Raw genomic sequence first — 15,814 nt, 5'->3', positions numbered from 1 at the left:
ATTATAATTTAGAAAGAAATACAACAAACTCTAGAATAGAAAACTATAACTAAAAGTGAGGACTCAATAGGTGGGCTTTAGCAGCAGATTAGGAAGAGGGAATTCAGTTAACTTGAAGATGGTTAAATAGAGAATATCTGATATCTAAAAGTTTAGTGTAAATTAAAGTACAATGTTAGGGGAAAAAATCATTGATTCATATGCATGATAAATAAGAAAAACAGACTACTATGTGCTTATAACTACTCTAGGCATATCATATTTGATTTCTATAGATCCCATGAGGCAGATATTAACTATTACTATCTCCTTTTACAGACAACAAAACTGAGCCATACATTTTAGGTAATTTTACAAGCTAGTGAGTGGATAAGCCCAACTTTGAACTTGGGCAGTTTGGCTCCAGATTCAATGTAATCAGTAAACTATACTACAGTAATTAATAACAGTTGAAGGTTGGTGAGTTATTTATATTTCTTACTCTCAATTTGAATTAAATCCTTCTTAATATATTTAATAGAATTAGTAATTAGTGACAACTCTAATGGAATATAAGGATGATTTTGTAAATATTTTTAAATTAACTAGAAGTTGTGCCCTGTTGCTTTCCTATTTCACATCTGAGGAAAGCTTGGCCAGTGGGCCCACACAGGCACAGCAAGGAACTAACTCAAAATGCAGGTTATCTTAGAAGAAAAGAAATACTCTCACCAGTGTCAGCCTTGAAAATTTAAACCTAAAAAATAACAGCACATTTAATATAAAATTATGGAAGAGAAGTATTCATCACAAATACTCAAAGAAAGAAATGGTAGAACTTTTTGAAGAAATAACATCTTACAAAACCCACATGGGACATGAAAAACACATATTGAATACTGCAAGCAACAGCATGAAATAAATAAATAGATGGCATACCCGATAGAATTATTTCAAGCTGCAGAGACTAACTCTGTCATGATCCTAAAAAGAACATGTCAACAAATTTTAAAAAAAACAAACACAATGGCCTACAGACTGGAAATGTTCAATATATATCCTAGTCTCAAGAAAGAAGATGCAAGGAGTGCAATAATTCTAGGACCATCACTCTAATTTCCCCCACTAGCACAGAGATGCTCAAGGTATGCAGCAAAGGCTTTTACTCTTTAAGGAACAAGAAATGCCAGATGGTCATGCAGCAGTCAGAAAAGGAAGAGGCACTGGTGACCGAATTGCAAGCATTTACTGGATACTAGAGTGCTCCAAAGAATTTCAGAAGACGGCTAGTCTGTGTTTCAACAGACTACATTAAACCGTTCAGTTGCATCAACCTTGAAAAGCGGTGGGATGCTCTGAAAGAAATAGGCGTGCCTAAGCACTTATTGTCTTGAGGTGTAACCTGTATTGTGGACAGAATATGGAGAGACAGAATGGTTTCCTGTAGACAAAGATGTCAGATAGGATGCATTTTATCTTCCCATCTGTATAATCTGTACACAGAACATACCATACAAAAAAAAAACTGGGCTAGACTCGGAGAAAGAAGTGAAAATTGGTGGAAGAAATATCAGTAACTTAAGATATGCAGTTGACAACATCTTATTGGCAAGAATAAGCAATGATTTGAAATGACTTCTGAGAGTAAAAGCAGAAAGTGCCAAAACAGGACTGCATCTGAACATTGTGAACACAGAAAAAATACACAACTTTAACCTAGACAAGAAAGACATTGAAATCGTTCAAGATTTTGCTTGCCTTCGTTCAATCATCAATTCAAATGAAGACTGCAGCCAAGAAATCAAGAGAAAACTGAAACTCAGAAGGGCAGCCATGGAAGAATTAGGAAAGATGTGTCCTTAGAGACCAAGGCTAAGATCATCCACACCCTGGTGTACCCAATTACTATGTACAGATGCGAAAGTTGGACAGTGAAGAAGGCAGATAGGAAAATAATTGATTCATTTGAAATCTGGTGTTGGAAGAGAGTCTACAGATACCCTGGACAGCCAGAAAGATGAACAAGTGGCTCCTAGAGCGAATTAAGCCTAACCCACTGCTGGAGGCAAAACTGACAAAACGGAAGCCGTCCTACCTCAGACACATCATAAGAAGGCAGGGTTCTTTAGAAAAGGCAGTAATGCTAGGGAAAGGGAAGACAGCAGGAAAAGAGGAGGACCAGCTATGAGATGAATTGGCTCCATAAAAGAAGCTGGAGGTCCCTAACTGGTTTGGCTCAGTGGATAGAGCGTCAGCCTGTGGACTGAAGGGTCCCAGGTTTGATTCCGGTCAAGGGCATGTACCTTGGTTGCCGGCTCAATCCCCAGGAGGGGGTGTGCAGGAGGCAGCTGATCGATGTTTCTCTCATTGATGTTTCTCTCTATCCCTCTCTCTTCCTCTCTGTAAAAAAATCAATGAAATATATTTAAAAGAAAAAGCTGGAGACATGAGTCTATAGGAACTGAGCTGGGCTGCCAAGGGCAAGACATGGAGCACATCACACACAATGCAGGGGTCCTCAAACTTTTTAAACAGGGGGCCCGTTCACTGTCCCTCAAACTGCTGGAGGGCCGGACTATAGTTTTAAAAAAAAACTATGAACAAATTCCCATGCACACTGCACATATCTTATTTTGAAGTAAAAAAAAAAAAAACGGGAACAAATACAATATTTGTATTTGCATGTGGCCCGCGGGCCGTAGTTTGAGGACTCCTGCATAGGGTCTCCAGGAATTGGAGCCAATTTATCAACTTGTCACACACACATACGACAGCAGAGTTTAAGCGGGGCTCAGCTCGCATACCCCATGTGGGGTTACAGTATAATTTTTGAAATTTTCTGACAAGAAAACTTACTTACCTTTCTCATCATTTGTCCGAGAAAGCCACCTAGGTGGCTACTCTAAGTTTTAATTCCCTGGCTGTTGATTAGCCAGAACAGGAACTATAAAATTAATTTGTAGTGAGAGGATACTAAAAACGGTAAAAGTTACCTTCTGGCGTTTCGCCATTAGAAATAAAGCTCTCACTATAAAATTTTTTTAAGTTCAAGAAAAAACATTGCTTGTACTCAGAAGATAAACCACTTTTCTGTCCTTAAACATCTGGACCTGAAGGGTTTTTTAAAGTCTATATTTGTGGTCTTGATTTTTAGAAAACCTTAAAAAGGCCCTCTTATAAAATCTGAAAAGCTTATACACACTTTGCACAATGTTACTCTGTGTACGACCTTGAAGGTGGGCAAAGCAGTCAAACCTGAATTTTTGGTTTCTGGGAAGTGGTAGCAGGGACCCCACGTGCTTCCCAAGCATAGCTCACCATCACCTTTCATAAGTGAGAACTTACCACATTTCCAGAAAACGTCTAAGACTAAATTCTGGAAACTTTAGGTTAGAGCACTACTTTAGTTTCTTCGACAAGAACTTAGAGAAAGTTCTTCCAACAACAAAATACTGGTAACTTAAAAAAAAAAAATAATAATGCTTACCTTTGAACATTTCTGTAACTCAGCATCATCTGCAATCTGTGTGTCCAAAGTAGCAACCTAAATTTACAAGAAAAAATATATTCAATATTTGTAAAAGCATAACTTTATTTCTTCCTAGGTTTCCTGGAAAAAACATCTATCTGTAAAATCTATGTTCCATGTGAGAGAATGCACCTGATCTGCATTCTAATCTCTTTCCTATATTTCTGAACTCCGTAAGTGTAACACATAATGTAAATTTCAGAGAATATTTGCTTTTCTGTTGTTCTCTTTTCCCCTAAGTTATTCAAAAGTTGAACCGAAAGATGATGGGCAAATACATACTCTATTTTTTTAAAATCCACGATCCCTAAAATTTTAATATAATCCTCCATTATATTGACTCCATAAAAATTTCATTCTTGCCCTAACTGGTTTGGCTCGGTGGATAGAGCGTTGGTCTGCGGACTGAAGGGTACTAGGTTCAATTCTGGTCAAGGGCATGTACCTCGGTTGTGGGCACATCCCCAGTACAAGGTGTGCGGGAGACAGCTGATCGGTGTTTCTTTTTCATTGATATTTCTAACTCTTTATCCCTCTCCCTTCCTCTCTGTAAAATATCAGTTAAATATATTTTTTAAAAAATAATAATAACAAGACCCAAATATATGTTGGCTATAAAAAAAATTCATTCTTTTGACAAAATCAAGAGTCTGGTCAGGTTTAGTTTTAAATTCTGGCCTTAAAACCAAGTTTGCAAGGTCAGTGAAGTCAGACAAGTGTGGAAAAACTAATGTGTCTGACTTTCCCCAGCAAGTTCAAACCATCTCCCTAGGAGAAATGGCTGGCAAGGACACAAAAAGGAAGACCTGGACTGGTGGGAGGCTCATGGAATACCTAAAGCTTTTAATCCTGGCCTAAAACTATTGTTCAAAGCTCCAATGGTGGACACCCACAGAAATGAATGGCTTACAAGCAAAATACTTTACTGATGATTTGCATCTGTAAGTTGTTAATAAAATATGATGCATCTGGAGGGAGGAGATAAGTTAACGATCCAACTAAAGCTTTTAAAAGTACTGCAGATAAGTAGATGCTGGAAGAAAATAATATGAAAAACACTGGAGTACATGTATGCATGCCTTCATTCATCTTGCCTGACTTCTTTCTGCTCTTCATTCTTCAAAACAAGCTACAACTCTTAATGAATAAGCTGTCACTTTAAATTTCCAACCTCAAATTCTGTCCCCTCTTTCTAGCCCCTCTGTTGTAACCTCTCCATGTGATAAATGATATCCAGAAGGGTAGTTGTAAGGAGGATAACCTTTTAACAAAAAGGAGCTCATCACAAAATGGGCCATTTATAAATACTGATACACCATATTACTTTGGATATCAAACCATAAAGGATGATAGCCCAGTCATTTCCTAGGTGATAGCCTAATGACAAAATAGCATTCAAAATCTATGAAGTAAAGAAGCAAGTAGTCTCTGAGGACTGATATGCAAGTATAAAATTAGCAAGAAGAGAATGTATGAACTGTTTTGACTCATCTTAATGACACCGGAAAATTTCTGACAATAGTGGCTGCATATTCTGAACGGAGAAGAGAAATGAAAAATCTCCAACCAGCCAACAAGTACTACTAATGATAAACATATGTAAGAAAATGTTAATGACAATAGAAATTGAATAGAATATTTTATTACGAACGCGTTTAGTGAACACGGTAGAGACTTTTTAAGCACAGATTTCTGCTTTCATGTGGATTCATATGGGGAAATGGAATCAATCCCTTACTCAATGAATCTAATAACAGGTGAAAGGAAGTCTAATGGACCACTGGCACTATAAACTTATACCTAACCTAAATTACTTCCTGTTCTCCCAAATACATTGGATAATCATTCTTTCATTTTTCTCATAAAACTGTAAGATTCTTTGTGAAACATAGGGCTAATATCCACATCCCTTTCAGTGTACAATAAAACAAACAGATCATAAAAGCAATCATAAAAATGCCAGCAATTTTTAAGCAGCTGAGACAGGTTATAAATTTAAAGGCAAGTCCTCTCTCTCCTAACATTTTTCTGCCTATTGTCGACCTAAATGGTTTCAGCATGAACTGAGGGTCTGCTAATTGTAACTGAAACTTGTGTGCAGTCCTTACGTGTTCTTATAGCTTAAAATGCTAAAATAAATAAATAAATAAATAAAAATCAATTGATTGATTTAATAGGAAAGAAAGGCAGGAGGAAATAATAAGGACAGGCTGGCTACTCTTTGACTATCCCATTCCTTTAAATTGTAATGGGAAGGGCTTGACATGAAATGAGACATGAGTGTTTTTTATTTGAAGATTTTAACATACCATTACTTCATAATCGGGGCCCAGTATGTTTTCCCATCTCGATTTCAGCTCATTTTCTGAAAAGTCAGGGGCTCTTTCTGGGTTAAAAAAAAATTTAAAAAAGGATGTTAAAGATGTTAAAGCTACTGTGAGCCAAGCACGCTACTTAATTCTTCAATAATAGCAGTTTCCGTAAATAAAATGGAAATAAGTAAAATGAAAATGCATTAACTTAGACCTACTAGGTAACGTAAATCAGAAGTACCCTATAAGACTAATGTAAAATGTAAAGACCGGCATGACCAAATTATGAAGGGGCTTTTGCTGTTAAGGAATACTGTAAAGGGAAGAAGTGATGAGGTATAAATGAAATTTGAATTACATACAGCTTATAAGTAAACATCCTATAGCTTATAAGTCAAATGCATCTGTTTTTGCTTTATATAATATGTCAGGACAAACAAGGATTTAATTTAAACATTAATTATTTCAAAGCAGTACCTTCCACTCACCCATAGGAAAAGTAAAAACGCATCAAGCTATCTTTCCTATCAAGTAGGCATATCAACACAATCCATTCAGACTTTTCTCTTAGGTGGATATAAAGGCATGTCTGGTTTTAATTCAACCACTGAGTCCATGAGATTTAATATACAGTAATAGAAACTTTGCTTTTACTTTGGTCTTTGTGGTTTCGTTGTATCTTTAAGATTTTCTTACCTGACATTAATATTGCCTTTTCTACACAGGTAAGACAATGTTAAAGAGCTAAGACAGACTTTAAGTGTCCTGCCTGTCTTCCACATCAGCTTAGCCTGCAGCCTACCATACCGTTTGTACTCTGAATAATGCCTACTAGTCAAAAGTCAAAGTACTAAAACCATAATTTCAGATTATATTTATAGTAGTAGCATATAATAAACAAAACCCCACCTTTTTTCTTTAAGTTGAAGGAAAACTCTCAATTTTGTCACAAGATTAGACAAGTCACAGAACACTTATCACAACTGACATAACTATTTATCTAAAATCAAACAAAACTTGCAACATCAGCTCTTTCAGTCTTCAGCATGGACAGCTCATCTTGGATGCATACAACGCTTAATTACATAAAACATAATTACATAAAACTTAACTAAAACAGACTAACCTCAAAAATCAAAGACGAAGATTAATGAACACTGAAAAATTTAAATTACTAAATTTATAAAAGAATATCCATGAACTAACTATATGTTAGTTTACATTTCAGGGATAACTAACCAAAGATCCTATTAAAAACCAAACATCATTCTTGTGGGCTCTGCACCTTTGTGCCTACTTCTTGTTAACATTTCTATAAGAAATTACATTAAGAGTTCTACCATCCTGCCCATTAAACTTCTTCCAGCCAGCCAGTGTGGCTCAGTTGGTTAATCAACATTCCATACACCAGGCGATTGCTGGTTCAATTTCTGGTCAGGGCACATGCCCCAGTGGGGGTCGTGCAGGAGGCAGCCCATTGATGTTTCTATCTTTCTCTCCCTCTCCTATCCTCTCCCTCCAAAATCAATAAAAACATATATTTTTTTAAAAAAAAAATCTTCCAGACAACAGTTTCTTATTTGGTAAACTAATTTGAATAAAATTTGCAATGCCTTGGTTGAATTGTAAGCTTAAAAACATGATATTTAAAGATGATATTTCATATACATGTATAAAATAATGTTGCCATTTCCCCTTCAATTCTTTTTTAAGAATATATTTTTACTGAATTCAGAGAGGAAGGGAGAGGGAGAGAGATCGAAACATCAATGATGAGAGAGAATCATTGATCAGTTGCCTCCTGAATGCCCCCTACTGGGGATCAAGCCTGCAATCCGGGCATATGCCCTTGACTGGAATCAAACCCAGGATCATTCAGTCTACAGGCTGATGCTCTATCCATTGAGCCAAACCGGCCAAGATCCCCTTCAATTCTTTTGATAATACTTTACATTTCAATAATACAATGAAAGCACAGTCATGAGATTTAAAACAACACAAAATCTAAGTACCAGAGGAAAGAGGTCAATTTCTTTTCAGCAGCTCAATAAATCCTAGGCTACACAAAATGATCAAAAAAATAAATAGTACAATGATCAGAAATTATTATTTCAATGGCAGTAAAGGGGAACAGAATATACCACCCCAAAATATGCCATTTTGACATGTAGATTACTTTGAGCTGAAGGTAATAAAAACTCAACATACTCAGGAAAGAAGTTTGACCTCTCCCTTAACTACCTAAACGAATTTACATAGGGAGTCTAGCCCAGAAGAGCTATTACCATAGACAACTTTTTTTTTAATCTGAAAGACCTACCTGCATGGCAGGGCAAACTTCTAATTTACCAAACATCTGCCCTTCTTGAGGTCCTGTGAATTATCCTCCCACCCCCACCCCCCTTCCCCACTTTGAAGCTCAGGTTCCTATCCCATTCCTTAGCTCAGAATGGCATATACGCCTCACTTTGCTCTTGGGTCCCCCATTTTTATGGGGCTCCACCATCTGAAATTTTCTCCGCTAACCTGTCTTATGTCATTTAATTATTTATCCAGCTAAACAAACTAAAAGGGAAAAAGGAAAAAATGTTTCACCTCTGCAGCAAAAAAAAAAAGAAGGCTCATAACTTTATAGCTGTTGGAATATTTTGGTCTTACTCTCATTTGAAGTTCTATATACCCATGAAGAAAAATGTACTAAGATGGATCCAAAAAGAGAAAATAAAATACTTCTAAAAGTATTTCTAACTTCAGAATGTATTTGATTTCCACTGAAAAACCTATCTGGGTTCACTTGAATTTAAACAGCAAAGACTAACTACAATTTACTTGGTTCAAAAAGAACAAGATGAGCCCTAGCTGGTTTGACTCAGTGGACAGAGCGTCGGCCCAGGTTTGATTCTGGTCAAGGGCATGTTGGAGTGCATGCAGGAGGCAACCAATCCATGTGCCTCTCTCACATCGATGATTCTCTCTCTCTGTGTCTCTCCCCCTCCCTTCTGCTCTCTCTCTAAAAATAAAAATAAAAAAAATAAATGGAAAAATATCCTCAGGTGAGGATTACCAAAAAAAACCAAAACACCCCAACAAGGTGAATTTCCAAATCATAGGAAAAATTTTAACCTGAATGAGGGATTACTCCTTCCTTCAGGCCACTCTTTCCTGAGAGAAGACAATCAAAATCAAAAGCCAAAATTTCTCTGGAACATGTGTGGTTTAAGTATTCCATTTCATTCAACTGACAAGGTCTTGCTGAGCACTTTGTGTAGGAGGCTGTGTGGGACGGTTACTCAATATGCTTGCAGAACAGAGTCAGCTCTAGCAGCTGAGGGATCAAAGTGCAAAGTAAAGGAACAAAGTTGCCTATCAGTTAAAAAGAAAAGTAAAAGACAAATATTTAGCTACCTGGCAATTTGATGAAACATAAAAAAATGTATACATTATTAATTTTTATGGTGAAAAGGAAGTACTTCTATATGTATACAGATAGCTATCCTATATAATAAAAGCCTAATATGCTAAGTGTCCGGTCATCTGGTGACCGGTCAACTGTTCAACCAATCAAAGCGTAATATGCTAATGACATGCCAAGGCGGCTCAACCGCTTGCTATGATGTGCACTGACCACCAGAGGGCAGACAGTCGACCGGTCAACCAGTCGCTATGACGTGCACTGACGACTAGGGGGCAGACACTCCAACCAGTGGGTTAGCTTGCTGCTGGGGTCTGGCCGATCAGGACTGGGCGAGACAGGGACAGACATGCCCTGGAGCCCTCCCACAGTCCCACTCCGGCCCTGATCGTGCACTGGTGGGTCCCTCAGCCTGGCCTGCACCCTCTCGCAATCTGGGACCCCTCAGGGGATGTCAGAGAGCCAGTTTCGGCCCAATCCCACAGGCCACTCCCCTTGGGAGGGCACCAGATGCAGGGTTCATGGCTGGCAAGTGCTGCTGTGGTGGCATAAGCCTCTCCCAATCAGGACTGATTGGGCACGAGCCCACAGCAGGGGCAGTGGGGCTGGGCTGAGCGGGAGTGGCAGGTAAGAGCTGCAGGCGGCGTTGGACTGCGGGTTTTCACCCGATCCCCACAGGCCACCCAGAAGGACCCCACCCATGCATGAATTCGTGCACTAGGCCTCTGGTATATCTATATCACTAATATACAAGCTAAAATATGCAGCAATTTAAAATTCTGACAAGATTAAAAATATTCATCATATACTAATAATAATGCATTCAAAATTAATATAAACAAAGAATAAACAACAATATGCTTGGTTCCCAACTGCCACAAGTGTTGTTGTTGATATTAAAAATACTCTTTTTAATAGAACCAAAATGCCTCTAAAACTCCTCACATTATATTAACTCAAAAGAGAGAAAAAGGTTAACAAATGAGAAAGTCAAACTGCTTTGAATTGAATGCTTTGTGCCTACCCAGTTTTTCTAAGGCTTGTATGTTGTCATTTTTTAGATTATCCATTCTTTCTTCAGTTTCCTCATCTTCAACATCCAAATTAGTTTCTGTGTCCACTGCTCCAGCTAGAGAGAGGGCTGGTGGTTTTGATGGTTCTACAACAGTTCCTAAAACAAGAATTGTACACTTGAATCACTAACAGCTAAAGGCCATATTTAAGTGAGCTTTTGCCCCTCCTGTTCTACTGTTTCACAACCTCATTACAAACATCTCAGGTAACTTAATAAATATGACTCCTTTATTTAAAATTTCATGTGTGATAACCAATCAATTCCTTAAAAAATAAATATGTTGGTAGTATTGAAAAGAATAAGGAAGTAGGCAGTGAGAAGAGAAAACTAAGGTAAAGTCAATGACAAAGCAGGAGTACGGGTGGGGGATTCTTCTTGGTTAAGAAACCAAAGAAACGTAACACATGCAATAAGTGCAATGCATTATCCGTTCATGATTTCATGGGATTTGTTTGGTGGGAGAAACAACAGAAGCTACAATATATTTAGGGACAATTGGGAAAATTTAAGTATGTGTTGGGTATCTGGTGTTAGGGAATTACTATAAATTTTCTTTGGCGTGAAAATGACATTATGTTTACCTAAAAAATATCCTTCATTGTAAAGCTATAGTCTGAAGTGTGTAGGGCTAAAGTGTCATAATGTCTATGACTCATTCTGAAATGGCTCAGGGAAAAAACATGCATAGATGAAGCAAATATGGCAAAATGATAGCTGCTGAATCTAAATAGTGGATATTCATATATTATTTTTCAGTTTTTCTATGTTTGCAATTTTTATAATGGTTAAAAAAGACAACCAGCTAAAAGTTCCTATGATCTTCACATGAGGTTTTAAACTACACATAGGATTTTTAAAAATCATAAATCCATTGGTAAAAACTAAATGCACAGCCAGGCTAGCAAAAGGAATGCCAGCCAGCAGCTACTAGTGTCACTGGAGAGAATGGTTACACACCAGAGTTTATAGTAAAAAGCAGTATGATGATGTGATTGTGTGCTACAAAACATATACAAATAGATACACAAACAACTACGCAGGAGTGGGCAAAAATAGGTTAAATTAGCAGCCATCATTATCTCAAAGATCCTATACAATAAAAGTCCAATATGCAAATTTGCAAATTGTCCCCTTGAACAGGAGTTTGACCGCTCGCTATGACGTGTGCTGACCACCAGGGGGCGGCGTGGAACATGGTGGGGGTCAGCAACATGATGCTGGCAGCAGGCAGCAGTGGAGGCACTGCTGGCCCTGATGGGCCCTGATGAGAGCAGGACCACAGCAGGATGGTGGAGCAGGTGAGCGAGCGGTGCCAGGCCAAGGCAGGTGTGAGCAGGGCCCGATCGCCCTGCCGATTGCCCCGAAGATGGCAACCAGTGGTGGTGGTGAGGCATGATGACTCAGGTGGAGGGGGGGCGCATGGGTGCCCAGGGGCCCAGATACTGCCCAGGGCCCAGAGGTCAGCTGGGACCTGCCCTTCCACCCCAGACCCTCGTGCTTCAATCACCAGCCAGGCCTAGGGACCACACCTGTGCACAAATTGCATGCACCGGGCCTCTAGTAAGTCATAAGGATATGAAATAATAACAAGAAGAAGAAGAAAAAGATAAATAATACAATAATTAATAAATAATAAAATAAGAATAAACTGTTTTGCATACTCACAACTGTAGACCTATTTTTGCCCACCTCTATATAAGGTATACAAAAAGTAGGATTTACAGGAGAAAAAGTAAAGATTTAGAATGCCAGAGGGAGCTATTGTGCAAGAGCTAGAATCTGTACAGTTTATTTCAGTAAAACAGACTTAAATGCTGTGTGGAAGGTATACCAAGCTTTGTTACATGGGCCAGAGGGCAAGGGTATAACCACTCCCCTACCTTACACAGTGGCCACACAAAAACAAGTGATTACAATGGAGTGTGATAAATTGTAAACAGAGTGCTCTTCAAAGGGTGCTAGTGAAACACACAGTAAGGACACCCAAACCATGGCAGAAGATGTGCAGATTTAGAGCCAAAACTTATCCCAATACAAATTTAAAATGTAGGCATGCCCAATAAAGAATTGCTAATTTGCCCTTGCTGATTTGGCTCAGTGGATAGAGTGTCTGCCTGCGGACTGAAGGGTCCCAGGTTCGATTCCAGTCAAGGGCACATGCCCAGGTTGCAGGCTCAATCCCCAGTGGGGGGTGTACAGGAGGCAGCCGATTGATGATTCTCTCTTATCATTGATGTTTCTATCTCTCCCTCTCCCTTTCTCTCTGAAATCAATAAAAATATATTTTAAAAAAAGAGAATTGCTAATTCCCAGATGACATACTTTATTTGATACAGCGGACTGAAGCCAAGGGCTAGATCAGAGCTATTAAAACCATTATATTGATATAGATATTTATGTAAACCTTTTAAGGTCAATATAGCATTTGTACAATTTGTACTATTTGAGCAACTTTAAATTTCATACATACAATGCAGTTGACAGGGCATCTGTCTTTCAGCAGCAAAATTTCCACTATTGCATAAACTTAAAAAGTTCCAATTTAATATAAATCAATAGCAGTTGAAAGCAAAGGCTTCCAGGCTTATTATATCTTCAGAGGAAGGGAAAAAAAACAACTGTATTCATCTCCTGATAAATTCTAATAGAATTATTCCTTTCTCTCTAGTTCTATATCTAGTCATTCATATTAAGTTGAATATGTGTCCCTGTGATTATTGAATTTTGTTGATCTATATGTTTATAAGTTGATAATTAAAAATTGACATGCCTACAATCATGTTTTTGTTTCCTAAGGAACGTTTACTATTGATATAATCTAAAAAAATAAATATTTTTATACACATAAAAATGTTCTTGAGAGAAATTCAGGTTTTATTTTCTCTTGCTATATTTCAAAAGGTAAATCGAGAGAGATTAGAATCAAATATATCACTGGAAGTAAATGAAATCTGAGGTTTGCAAAATGTCAAAGCACTAGACAAACGAGAGCTCCTGAACAAAAGGTGCCAAAGGTTTATTATTCAAATGTAAGTAATGAATGAAATTTGGGAGTTTTTAGGGAAAATGATTTCCATCTCCTTTTAGAAAAACTCTCAGAGCTTAATGGGAGTCGGGCTTCATGTTCTAACATTTGGCCTGGCACATTATATTAGGCGAAGGAAGCTATTCGGTGCACAGACAGATGAGCTGATTCATTTCTCCATCACTGCATTACACAAGGTGGGCCGTTTTTCCTTCCCAGACTCACAGAGCAACTTCCATCAGTGAGCTGTTCTTCTAATCCATGCTACAAAGTGGGGAGAGGGACAGTGGAATCCTTTACCTGTGTCTGAAGGCTGTTCAACCTGTGGAGGCTGTTCAACAAGTGGCGAAGCTGGTGAGGATGTCTTCCTTCGAACCAGCGTTAGGTGTACCACTTGCCCCGCGTTACGTAATACTTCAACAACATCCTGGTTGGCAAAACCCTGAATATTCACACCATCGACCTAAAAGACATTAAACAGGTTTCAAGTTAGCTACTATTTTAAATTCTGGCAAGGTAGAATCAAATTAAGCAATTCATTTTATTCCCAAAATAATTAGTTATTAGACCTAAGAAAGTATTTGAATAAGGATGCAAAATTAGTAAATACGTTGACAAACTTCCTGAGAGACAAGACAACAAATCCAAACTTGTAGTCCTAAAATCACACATTTTAACTTAAGCCTAAGAGGTAAAGGGTCTCATTTTCTGATGCTATTCAAAATTCCAAGTGCCATAAAAATATTCAGGTGAATTAGGTAGCAGATCTCTACCTGCAAATATATAACCAGCTATGAACTTTTGTTTTGTTTTATGAAACTATGAAAATCTGATGCTTGTCAGAACTGCTATAATGGGATGGTTAAAGCACAGGATTTGAAATTGAGAGCCTTATGTTGGAATGCCAACCCCAACAATGTATTGTTAACATACATACTCTGAACTTTAACTTCTTTCCTCTATAAAACGGGCATAATTTCTACTTCCCATGGTTGTCTGAGACTGCATGTAAAAATGCTGAATCTATTATCCTATCTAATAAAGATGGAATATGCAAATTGATCATCACTTCACAACAAATATGGCAGCACCCACAGCCAATAAGGAGGGAATATGCAAATTAACACAACAAAGATGGCAGCGGCCAGCCCAGAACAAAGGCAGGAGGCGCGGCCAGAGTGAAGGCCCGGGTCCTGGGTGCCGGAGGGAAACCAGTGCCAGCAGTCAGGGGAAGGAAGGCCTATTCTTACATGAACTTTGTGCATTGGCCCTCTAGTTAAATATATATCTGTATATATTATATTTTTCTTACCAATATAAAGTGACTCTTCACAGACATTTAAAAAAGAAAAATCAAGTTTAGGACCCATAAGAGTCCAAATTAATGAGATTTTACTGTACTAACAAATTTAGTTTTTTAAAGTATTATGAAACGATATTAAGCCATTCCCCTCTCATACATATTATAATAAAGATAACTTTTCTCCCCAACTTGATTCAATTCTAAACAGAGTGCAGTTACTTACAGCAATTATTTTGTCATTCACTTGAATTTGTCCATTGTGGTACGCAGCGCTGCCAGGTATTACACTTTTCACATAAATCCCGGAAGCTTCCCCTAAGGTGCACAAAACATATGGAAAAAGGGAGAAAGCTCTAATTAGACCTTGATTGCAAGATTCATATCAAGAGGTTAATTAGCTAAAGGGCTGACAGAAGGCTTGATAAATACTATTTTGAACACCAGCAGAGAAACTGATGGATTATTTCAAACTGTCACCTTCACAAGTGAGCTGAATTTGAAATGGTTTGACTGATGACTATTTCTGGAAAAATAATAGTAATGGAAACTTGAGGAAATGCACTCCAATATAAGCTGGAATTCAAAGAGCCCTCTTCTCTTGGTCTGTCACCCTTCTCAATGGACTTGGCATGGCCTTCAACACTTTTCACCTGTACTATGACAAGATTCTCCTAACAGGTTTTCCTCACTATACATAGTTCACTGTTCATGTTAGCTTCCCCAAACACAAAAAAAAGAGAGGCACACACAGTCTTCAAAAACTAGAATAATCTCAGCAACATGAAATAATCCTCATATTATAAAATAAAATATTTAACCAGGAAATATGGCTATATAAAAATTACAGCTATGCAAAAAATATGCATGCCTCCAGGCAAGGACTTGAAGGGAAATTGGAAAAAGAAAACCCATAGCTCTGGATGATTTTATATTTTTATTTTTTTATATCAAATGAATTTAAAATATTGTCTGCAGAACAAAAATAAGCACAATGGATTTCTATCACCTACATAACAAAAGTAAATTTCACAGAATCACAATCTGCCCCAAGCTGCTTCTTTTTTTAAACTTTATTTTACTTCATCCTTCCAACAAGACAAAACTTCAGACACACAAGACTCTTGATCTTCCACCAAAACACGAAATATTTTCTTGATTTTAGACCTTTTCTTGTTTCAT

At 37.8% G+C, this 15,814-nt stretch overlaps 1 protein-coding gene across 12 annotated transcripts in view; it reads right to left on the bottom strand.

Moving 5' to 3' along the window:
• PATJ (PATJ crumbs cell polarity complex component) overlaps positions 1 to 15,814 on the bottom strand; it is a 309,148-nt gene that overhangs the window by 252,141 nt on the left and 41,193 nt on the right. For all 12 annotated transcript variants that reach the window (XR_004974443.1, XM_036352893.1, XM_036352882.1 and 9 more), the window contains 5 exons: positions 14,859 to 14,950; positions 13,633 to 13,795; positions 10,257 to 10,403; positions 5,818 to 5,894; positions 3,467 to 3,523 (listed from right to left, as the gene is read on the bottom strand). Coding sequence is in view for 11 of the 12 variants with exons in the window: in XM_036352893.1 (XP_036208786.1) it covers positions 3,467 to 3,523; positions 5,818 to 5,894; positions 10,257 to 10,403; positions 13,633 to 13,795; positions 14,859 to 14,950 (536 nt within the window). In the remaining variant the exon portion in view is untranslated. The remainder of the gene's footprint in view (positions 1 to 3,466; positions 3,524 to 5,817; positions 5,895 to 10,256; positions 10,404 to 13,632; positions 13,796 to 14,858; positions 14,951 to 15,814) is intronic.

The sequence above is a fragment of the Myotis myotis genome, unplaced genomic scaffold (assembly GCF_014108235.1).
Source record: "Myotis myotis isolate mMyoMyo1 unplaced genomic scaffold, mMyoMyo1.p scaffold_m19_p_2, whole genome shotgun sequence".
In the NCBI taxonomy this organism is placed as follows: Eukaryota; Metazoa; Chordata; class Mammalia; order Chiroptera; family Vespertilionidae; genus Myotis; species Myotis myotis.
Note: the sequence above shows the minus strand (reverse complement) of the source record. Positions and strands in the feature narration are given on the sequence as shown.